The following is an 11,093-nucleotide window of genomic DNA, read 5'->3' as shown; positions in this document are numbered from 1 at the left end:
AGGGCACCAACCAAAAACTACTGCGTAGAATTAATTGGAATTTTTCACACACAAGCCTTGCTATATGAGCTCTCAAAGCATATAAAAATTATACGGCTTAAATGTGAAGTTGGGTGCAAAAGAATACAATTAAATCCTCTGTCGGGAAAAAACGAAATGATTTTCCAAACAACCCGTTATAATAAATACGTAGGTAATTAAGCAATCTATGCCCATGTGCATCCAGGCCTTATTAAATGTTAAATTAATTTAAATTCAAAAGCTTATTACATAGGAAAGATCTCTCCTTAAGTCACTTCATAACTGCATTCAGGAGAACACACGTTCGATTCAGGGTTCACTTGCCCAAATCTGAGGCTTTCTTGGATCATTTAGACAAATGATGGGGCAGTAATATTCAACAAGTAATATTTCACCTCTCTTTGCTCTTCTTACCGTCCGTCTCATATTTATTTCCCAATCACAACCCATACATCCTTACGATTCCTAAAAGAACGCTGGTGTAGTCTGGAAAGACTGTCTGTCCACCAGCATTACATACCTAGTAGGGAATGAGGCATCTAAAAGTTTTTCAGATAAATTTAATTTTTAACTGAGGGCGGAAGGAGTTTTAGTTTTTTATGCATTTTATGTGGAATTTATATTATATAGATACATAGAATATAACTGAAGTACAAGTCAATAAATAAACTTTTACGATTATTATTTTAGTATGAAACGTATGAACCTTACCCAAAAGTGGTTGTTAGTGATACTTGTTTGGAAATTTTCACTAGCGTCTTCGGCAGCAATAAGTTATGATGAAGGATCTTCATGCGGTTATAAAGTGAGTCTAAAACTGTTACCTTTATCTTACTTCTTTCGTTGCTTTAAAAACACACCATACACTATTAGGTATAAGTTGCAGTATGAAACTGCTAATATAAAATGTATAAATCCTTTACTTTTTAGTCTTGCAATCCTGTTAAGGATGGCTTTGTAAATGTTCATATTGTTGCTCACTCTCATGATGATGTTGGTTGGCTAAAAACTGTTGACCAATACTATTATGGCAGTAAGTATAAAGACTTCAATATATGTGTTTTCTATAAATATCAGGTAGTTATTCTATAAACCTTTTTACTCTCTAGAGCCTAGATCTCAAGAAAAGTTTCCAAAAACTAATCTAATCTAATCAATTTTTCACAATTTGATTTAGCCTATCATTTAAACGACCAGCGACAAATTAGTTATTTTCAGCATTACAACACATTTGAGTAACAAAATCAGAAGAAAAAATAAAATATTAGATAAATAATTAGGTGGTTGGCACACTGTTGTCCATACTTTATATATTTTATAGTGTCCAGCTGTAAAACTGTGTGACCATAGTTATCTACCAAAAACATAATGACAGTGCCTAATAAATCAATTTTTTTCATATCCGAAATAAATGTTTTAAACATAAAGAATATTAATAATAAAATAATTAATATTAAGAATCCGTAATAAATATTTTTAATTTAGTCTGTTTTTATCCTTACGACAAGAATGTTTGTTCTTCAATTAGGAGTTTATGATTTTTGACTACTTTTAGACATTGAGACGGCAATTGTTTACATTTTCTCCTCACTGTCGTAGAAAGGTGGAATTTGGGTTAATTAAGAGGGTTATTAGAGTGCATCCTTGTTGAAATTACCAGGAGGGGCGGGAGGTAAAATTTAACTAAATTGGTGAAATATCACCTCAGTCTTGTAGGAGGTTGGGATTGTTAGAATTGATAAAGGAATTTATTGGTGGTCAAATGTGGAGGCGGAGGGGGTAGAGCTGAAAGATAGATATGGTAATGGTGTATATGAATTGACCGTTATTTTATCTAACCTAATCCAACATGACGAAATCATTTTGGAGCGATTTCTATATGCAGCCCTGACTCTGATTCACCCCTCCACCCTCACTGTCACCTGTAATTGATAATGAGATAATATTTCATTTTAGGTAATAGTGACAATCAAAAAGCAGGAGTTCAATATATTATTGATTCTGTGGTTGACTCCCTTCTAAGAGACTCTTCACGAAGGTAAAAGGCAACATACAATATTATATGTCCTTAGATTATACAAATCGCTTATCAGAATTGCGATAGTTTTTGAGTCAGCAAATCTTAGAGGCTTAGTTTCCATAGTAATCCAGTCAAGTTGAGTTCTCTCACATCACACTGTTTTCATAAATGGATTCCGAAATCCCTATATAACAATACGGTTTGGTTATGCCTCGTTCGAAATTTGGGTAGTGTCGCGAAAGACTTTTTTGTGACTTTTTTTCTAAAAATTTCAAAAGCTGACACTCCGTTTTAAACTGTCAATGAAACCAGGAATATGTTTAGGTACAAATGCAATGTGGCATTTCAACAAAAAGTATATGTGATTAATGGGGTCGAGTTAGGTAGAAACGATTTTTGGGATTGTTGATTTGGCCGATAAGGGTTGAGATTCGAACGAGTGCCATATTTTCTTTGAAATTGAAATTATAGTTTTGCAAGTATTAATAATATAATCAATAAATTATGTTTATCTCAAAAAATGAAATACTTGAAAAGTCATCAATTCAATATCAGAGAACTTGGCATCCGCTCAAATCTCAATTTTCTTATCGGCAAAGCTCAAAACCCTAAACATCATTTGTATCAAACTTGACTGCATATCTTACATTCTCGTACTTGTTAAAATATCACAAGCTTTAATAAATAATCTATAAACTTTATTTAATATTATACATGAATATAAAGATACGTGGCTGATTTTAAGTATCTAGGAAGTCAGATAAGTCAGGGCGGAAGGGTTAGTAGGGATATAAAGCAGAGGATTGCGCAAAGTAGAGTCGCATTCAATAAAAAGAAGTCACTTCTATGCTCGCGAACGATTAATTTAGAAATTCGAAAAAGGTTGTCAATGGTACATGTTTGGAGCATGGCGCTGTACGCGTGCGAAACATGGACAGTGGGCGCGGCGGAAATGAAAAGGTTAGAAGCGTTCGAAATGTGGTGTTATAGGCGAATGATGAGGATAACGTGGGTAGAAAAGGTTAGAAGCGTTCGAAATGTGGTGTTATAGGCGAATGATGGGGATACCGTGGATAGGGAAGGTTAGAAATAAAGAGGTATTAGAAAGAATATGAGAACAGAGGACTCTATGGAGGTCGGTAGGAAATAGGCGAGATAGATTGGTAAGACACCTTCTCAGGCATTAAGGTATAGTCAGAGACATATTAGAGGCAGAATCGGAAATTAAGAGGGGTAGAGGTAAACCTACATAAGATTACTGTTCGCAAATATATTAGGGTTGTTCGGAAACTCATTTCGTGTTTTTTTTGTGGAAATGAAAGACAGTTTTCGTATAATAAACAAATACTTTATTAAATTATATATTGACCGTTCTGGTCCAACACCTTTTGCCATCTTTCTGGTAGTAGCATAATTCCACGCTCATAAAATTTTTGGTCTTTGCTGGCAAAAAACTGATCGAGGAGGTTTTTGACCTCCTCATTTGAGGTGAAGGTTTTACCGTCTAAAAAATTTTGGAGTGACCGGAACAAATAATAATCCGATGGTGCCAGGTCTGGAGAATATGGTGGGTGTAGCATTGTATCCCATTCAAGCTGTAAAAGCTTTTGGCGAGTGACCAAACTTGTGTGAGGTCTCGCGTTGTCTTGGTGAAACACTACACCTTTCCTGTTGATTAGTTCTGACCTTTTCTGTTGAAGTGCATCATTCAGTTTGTCCAGCTGATGACAGTAGACTTCCGAATTAATCGTTGTGTTATCCGGTAAAAGCTCAAAAAAAACGATTCCTTTAAAATCCCACCAAACAGACAGCATCACCTTTTTTTGGTGAATATCGGCTTTGGAAATGGTTTGAGCCGGTTCATCTTTTTTGCTCCATGACCTCTTGCGTTTGACGTTGTTGTATACAACCCATTTTTCGTCCCCAGTGATGATGCGCTTCAAAAACGGATCATTTTCGTGACGTTTGAGAAGCGAATCGCAGACGTCAATGCGGCGACACAGATTTCTCTCTGTGAGAACATGGGGAACCCATACATCGAGCTTCGAGGATAATCCCAGGCCTTTCAAGTGGTCATAAACTGTTGAATTTGATAAATTTAACCTCAATCCGATCTCACGTGTTGTTATTCGCCGGTTCACATCAACTAATGCCTTTATCGCGTCTTTATCAGCTTCAACCGGCCTTCCCGAACGTGGTGCATCTTCGACATCAAAATTGCCGGATCGAAATTTAGCGAACCAGTTCTGGCACTGGCGTACTGTCAACACACCTTCTCCATACACATCAGTCAATTTCTTTCTGGCTTGAACAGCATTTTTACCCTTTCTGTAGTAAAACAGTAAGATATGTCGAAAATGCTGCTTATCGCTCTCCATATTTAAAAGGGCACCAACCAAAAACTACTGCGTAGAATTAATTGGAATTTTTCACACACAAGCCTTGCTATATGAGCTCTCAAAGCATATAAAAATTATACGGCTTAAATGTGAAGTTGGGTGCAAAAGAATACAATTAAATCCTCTGTCGGGAAAAAACGAAATGACTTTCCGAACAACCCGATAATTAAGGATGTGGGAACGAAGATATGAACCATCAACCGTAGTGGTTTTGCCGGGTACCTAGTTATAATAATAAATAAATTATAAATATATGCTTCAGATTTATCTACGTAGAGACCGCTTTTCTGTGGAAATGGTGGCTGGATCAGAATGATAAAATGAGAGCACAATTCAAACAATTAATTGAAAATGGTCAATTGGAAATAATTAGTGGAGGATGGAGTATGAATGACGAGGCTGTTACGCATTATCAATCGATAATCGATCAATTTACTTGGGGAATGAGGTAAAATAATAGTTTTCAAAGCGTTCGTTACAAAATTAAAACACGTTTTAGAAAATTGAATGAAACATTTGGAAAATGCGCCCGTCCAAAGGTTGGCTGGCAAATCGATCCATTTGGTCATAGTAGAGAGATGGCTTTCATCTTCTCTCAATTAGGATTTGATGGAGTATTTCTTAATAGAATCGATTATCAAGATCAAGATAAGAGACGGAGCTCGTCATCTCTAGAAATGATTTGGAAAAGTAGTGGAAGTCTAGGTAAAAAAATCTGCATTTTCTTTTTAAATTTAACAACACAAACTTAAATATTTTTTTAGAAAATAACAGTGACATATTTACTAGCGTATTGTATAATCACTATTCACCTCCTCCAGGATTTTGCTTCGACATATTATGCAATGATGATCCTATAATAGATAATCCGGAGAGTCCAGATTATAACGTCGAAAGAAAGGTAGATCATGAAATTAATTTCTAAATAATAACATACACTTAAATAATTTTACAAATTATTTGTTTACAAACAAACAAACAAATATTTACATATTCACTTAAATAGGTACTATTTCGTCCCGAGTAAGAATGAAAAAACAATTGCTACCAAAATATTCTTGATAGTTAATAACTGATTTTCATGACCAGCTTTTCTCTCTATCGAATATTTCAAATCTGTCCAAATCAATCTGCCCCTTACTTTATTACAATTCTTATACTTCCTGTTTTTATATTTTGTTGATTATTAATGCAACGGATGACAAGATTTGTACAATGTTTAATTAAGAAAAACTTAAACGCGATTCATTCCCACCGAACGATAATCCTGGTCCGCGAGTAATCACTCAGACCTACACTGTAGTGTAAAACAGAGAGTAGGAGTGGAATTTATTAGGATATCGTGTAAATAGGTGAGTGGTAGTTAGGGAGAGACAGATATGATGAACGAAATGAAGACTGAAGTGAAAAAATTTCTGTGAAATATTATGACTGCTCCAATCTTTGCCTAAATCAACAAAGGAAAACATGATTCAGAGCAGCGGTCCGGTACCTCTCGTTACAATGTTTATTACCTACCCAAGTTTTACGGTAGATAATAGGTCTCAATATCTGTTCTAGATTAACCAATAAGTATAACTAAAACTGTGTGACGTGTTTTAGTAGTTAGATCAGAGTTTGTCATTCATGAAGATATTGCAGCCAACTCGATCCGGTTCTGCCTAGTTGCGTGCAAGTTTTTCTGTGCCTTCCTTGGATCGTATAGGTGAATATTGGCGCAGTAGTAATCCACAAAAAGTATTTTTTTTTTCTTCACTATCTTTTGACATTCCTTATTTCCACACACCATCAAGTTAAACCCCATCATTGGTCAGATGGTAGGGTGGAAAGATTGTGTTAATGTTTGATATTCGAGCACAATGGCCCAGCTCTAAGATTGATCCCCTTCCGCCCGTGAGAATACTATCAAAGGCGTTTTTCTGACGTTTCGCCAACAGCTGTGAGTGATATCATCCAGGAACGTAGAGAGGTCGTAATGTCCAAACAAAAATTTTTAATCGAAGCAACTACTACTTACACCGTTACATAACCATATAAAAAACAAATCAAATTATCTGCCAATTAGTATCATTTTTATTATTATCGTAGACAGTTTTGTATGCTAAAAGGGTTCAGTCAAAAATTTTCCCACTGTCTGACGCCGTTGACGAATGACAAAATATAGTTTGATTAGTTCTCGATTGATCGTTTGCAAGTGAGGAATAAGGAATGCCAAAATACGTCTTCATCGGGTTCGTCTAATCTTTCTCTCTCTAGGCACCATAAACCACTTATTCCCACGATCCCAAAGGGATACTTAAGAGAGCTTTGCGTCCTCATCTATCACTTGCTCACCAACATCAACGACATAAAACACAGTAAATTTTTTGTTTACTCCTGAAAGTTCCCCATAACACAAAATACGCGTATTTAATTTTTAAAACAAATAATTTGTGAAACTGCTCAATTGTATTTTGTTAAAATTAATTTAAGTAGGTGACTATGTTTCAACTAGATTAAATGCCAATTAAATATGGTAACGTAGCTATCACGTTGAGGTTAGCTACGCCAGAATTCGTTTCAGCAAGTAGATATTCATATATTTAAATGGACCTTGTTGGAGCATACGTAATTCTAAAATGTAACATCGTACTACAGATGGCGTTTACTGCGCCATTTGTGGTATTTTCTAAAACGCGCTGTTAAGACAGCTGGTAAAAGTTGGTCTGTGTTCTGTCGGAGCTGTCTGCAACGCGCTGATGACACCCAAAGAGATCTAAATCGCGATCCGCGTCTGGCAGTTTCCACAGAATACAGACCACTTCGAATTATTTTATTCGATTATGGTAACGTGCCTATCACGTTGAGGTTAGGTACGACGGGATTCGTTTCAGCAAGTAGATAACCACACAAGTGGACTTTGTTGGAGCATACGTAATCCTAAAATGTAGCATCGTAGGTACTATAGATGACGTTAACCGCGCCATTTGTGGTATTTTCAAATATGGTAATATGCTATTTGTATGTTTTTGTATAGGTCAACAGTTTTCTGCAATATGTAGAAACAATGAAAACCAACTATCGTACTAATAATTTATTGATAACAATGGGTAACGATTTTAACTATCAGGATGCCGACGTTTGGTTTAAGAACCTAGACAAATTAATAAAGTAAGTTTTAATAAAAATTAACTTTATTACAGGTACACTTTACATTTGCATAGCTATAAATAAATATAAATTAACAACAATTTAATATAGGTACGCTAATCAAAGGCAAAATGATAGCTCAAAATATAATCTGCTCTATTCGACTCCATCCTGTTATTTGAATGCAGTACACGACGAGTCGAGTAAAAAGAAACTGACGTGGCCTGTTAAAACAGATGACTTTTTCCCTTATGCGTCCGATGACCATTCTTATTGGACTGGCTACTTCACCTCTCGTCCCACAATAAAGCGATTTGAAAGAGAAGGAAATAATTTCCTACAGGTAATACATGGTAACACTGTTAAGGAATGTGTGAATTAATTTTATTCAACGGCTTACGGCAGAGCCGGGCAAACTTTAACTTCGTAGGAGGCGCTACCTGAGGTTAGTTTGAGTCACTCCATACCCTTCAATGAGTACGAGACAGTAAGCAGTAATGACCCATATTGCTTTCTCTTTTTCTTCTCCCTTCCACTCCCATATCAAGCCCCTTCCCCCGTAGACGAGCGAAGCCTTTCTCGCAACTTAAATAATACTTTCGTTATTACGTTCGCAATACTATTGGGTTTGGCTATGGAAGAGGGGACTCACCTACGAAATGGAAGGGATAAGAAAAGGAAAGAATCATCTCACTCGCACTCGCAAGATCAATGAGGAGCTCCTTGGCTATACCTGAGGAGCTCTCGGGAGTCAAAAGAGCCGAGTTTGCCCGGCTCTGGCTTACGGCACGTACTGTTCGTTTCAAGAAGTTGGAGATATGCCCCTTCCCTTTATTAGGATGCGCCGTAGCATAATTCCAAATTCAATCATATTTGTCTGCGTAGCTTATTCCGATCATCGAGCGAGAGCTAGAGCTGGACAAAAGTGTACAGTACCATTTGCAAAATTATTTAAACTGCCTCGTTAAAATTTAAGAATATACTTTCCGAACAACCCTATATTTCGAATTCATGACCTATTGTTTGCTGTTGAGAGTAAAAGCAAGAACAGACTTTTTTGAAAAATTATCACTAGATAAATCAATTTTTATTTGTGTCTACGGTGTGATTTTCAAAGTTGAATCGTAGGCATTTAAACATATAGAATAATCAGATAAAAAGGTTGGAATTTCGCCGATTATGATTATGAAAAAAAAACTAATAATTTATGATTGCTTTTAAAAGTAAGTGTCAAACAAATTCACTTCCCACTATATAGGGAAATTGTTGTAATCTTTTATCAGATTTTTCTCAATGTCGATACGACCCAAAGGAAAATTTAATAAATTCATTAAAGTGAATTATTCTTTGAATTAAGTTATACAGATAACCTTAAATTAATAAGGAAAACTGGTAGTTATCTATAGTGGTAAAAATTAATTCAAAAATTAATTCACTTTAATGTATTCAAAACCTTACAGATATTTTTATAAAACGTCTTAATAAATTCGAACCCCAGTTTGTTCTGAAGTTTATTCACACTTTTAAACATGCTATTATTTCGGATAAAATAAAAACAACACATCCTTAGTTTGTTCATTATACATAAAGTGATAAACAAAGTGTGTTGTCTTTATTTTATCTAAAAGACGATTTATCACAAAGTGGTCACCGAATTAATTCGGTATATTTCTTCTTGTTTATTGACGTTGATCGTATCGACCTCAAAGGTCGCACTTAAGATTAGTCAAATATTAGTTTTGTTTTGTGTAACTTTATCATAATCACTCTTTGTTAATATAAATTTCAAAACTTCGATAGGTTTGCAAGCAATTATATGCCTTAGCCGGATTAGGTTCAGAAGAGGAAGACAATTTAAACTCACTGAGAGAAGCAATGGGCGTATTGCAGCACCACGATGCCATTACTGGTACCGAAAAGCAACATGTTGCCGCTGATTATGCACGTTTGTTGAATAGAGGATTTAATCAATGTTCTACTGCCACCAAAACAGCTCTGAAGTAATAAATTAGCAATTATTATTTATTTTATCAATTCCAGGGGCGGATCCAGAGGTGCAGGGTCCACATTTACGTGCAGTTCTTTCGCTAGAGAATTGGTCAATTATTATAGTGAAACGTCGTGTTTAAGACCAGCATATAAAAAATATCGATCAAACATCTTTAGACGATTATCTCGATTCGAGAAAAAAAAGCACAATTTTTTTAAGCCCCCTCCTTTATAAAATCCTGGAACCGCCCCTGATTAATTCTTTAACTGATCTTCTTAATTCAATTTCAAGCAAATTAGCAAACAACGATACCAATAACTCTTCAACTGCTGTGGAATACCAACAATGCCAGTTTAATATCAGCGAATGCACTGTTAGCGAAAACGAAAATAGTTTCGTGGTAACAATTTATAATCCATTGAGCCGTCCGGTTAATAATTACGTTCGTTTGCCTGTACTGCATGACAATTATGAAGTCCATGACCCTGAAGGCAAGTTGATTAATTGCACAAGTCAACCTAGTCTGGGGTTGTAAATTAGTATGAGCAAAATTGGACTTGGTCTTACATTCTTGCTAGATCAAGACCAAGACCGAACGAACAAGACGAAAACTAAACCAAAGATTAAACGAACAAGACTAAGTCTTAAACCAAGACCGAATATGTAAGACCAAGGCCAAATACGCAAGGCAAAATGAAAAATTATCACTTACGGTGGATTTATGATTTAAACTATTTGAATCAACTTTAATATATTCTTTTTATTATGTTAGCGCGGAAAGCTCGTTTTGCGTGGTATGAAATAGGGAAGAAATGGCCTCTTTTCAGCCGTGTTTTAGTCGGGAGGCAATGAAATTAGTCTTTTGAGCGCATGCGCTGAATTTTATGGGCATGCGCAGAAATCAGTTGTTCAATGACAATATCTTTCTAACCTCTAAATCATTTACTCTTATTTCACCAACTATCAATTTAATGACGAGCTTTCCACACAAACATGACAAAAAATAGTATACGTACCTCGGGAAGAAACAGGGTTATCTCATACTGCATGTTTGCAGTCTGAAAAAACCCTATTTTTTCCCTTGATACGTAATGTACTATTTTGTCATGCTAGCGCGGAAAGCTCGTTTTGCGTGCTATGAAATAGGAAAAAAATGGCCTCTTTTCAGCCGTGTTTTAGTCGGGAGGCAATGAGATTAGTCTTCTGAGCGCATGCGCTGAAGTTTGTGAGCATGCGTAGAAATCAGTTGTTCAATGACAATGTCTTTCTAACCTCTAAATCATTTACTCTTATTTCACCAACTATCAATTTAATGACGAGCTTTCCGCACAAACATGACAAAAAATAGTATACGTACCTCGGGAAGAAACAGGGTTATCTCATACTGCATTTTTGCAGTCTGAAAAACCCCTATTTCTTCCCTTGATACGTAATGTACTATTTCTTGGAGCAAAAAGTGTTTAGTATTAAATTTTCAGTTTAGTTTACTAGATAAAAAAAGAGAAACTTTACCACTGTTTCATCTCTATCGAAT

At 35.7% G+C, this 11,093-nt stretch overlaps 1 protein-coding gene across 3 annotated transcripts in view; it reads left to right on the top strand.

Annotated features, from left to right (window-relative positions):
• The window catches only part of LOC108735758 (lysosomal alpha-mannosidase-like), a 39,980-nt gene that overhangs the window by 16,638 nt on the left and 12,249 nt on the right, over nucleotides 1–11,093 (top strand). For 2 of the 3 annotated variants that reach the window (XM_025979212.1, XM_018467895.1), the window contains exons 2-11: nucleotides 712–826; nucleotides 952–1,054; nucleotides 1,978–2,059; nucleotides 4,703–4,888; nucleotides 4,940–5,145; nucleotides 5,205–5,341; nucleotides 7,457–7,590; nucleotides 7,681–7,912; nucleotides 9,370–9,569; nucleotides 9,851–10,050. In XM_025979212.1, coding sequence (XP_025834997.1) covers nucleotides 713–826; nucleotides 952–1,054; nucleotides 1,978–2,059; nucleotides 4,703–4,888; nucleotides 4,940–5,145; nucleotides 5,205–5,341; nucleotides 7,457–7,590; nucleotides 7,681–7,912; nucleotides 9,370–9,569; nucleotides 9,851–10,050 — 1,594 coding nt within the window. In that variant the 5' untranslated portion in view covers nucleotide 712. The remainder of the gene's footprint in view (nucleotides 1–711; nucleotides 827–951; nucleotides 1,055–1,977; nucleotides 2,060–4,702; nucleotides 4,889–4,939; nucleotides 5,146–5,204; nucleotides 5,342–7,456; nucleotides 7,591–7,680; nucleotides 7,913–9,369; nucleotides 9,570–9,850; nucleotides 10,051–11,093) is intronic. The other variant, XM_018467897.1, reaches the window with a different exon arrangement.

The sequence above is a fragment of the Agrilus planipennis genome, unplaced genomic scaffold (genome assembly GCF_000699045.2).
Source record: "Agrilus planipennis isolate EAB-ADULT unplaced genomic scaffold, Apla_2.0 scaffold32, whole genome shotgun sequence".
In the NCBI taxonomy this organism is placed as follows: Eukaryota; Metazoa; Arthropoda; class Insecta; order Coleoptera; family Buprestidae; genus Agrilus; species Agrilus planipennis.
The sequence above is the reverse complement of the archived record's forward strand: the minus strand, read 5'-3'. Positions and strand labels throughout refer to the sequence as shown.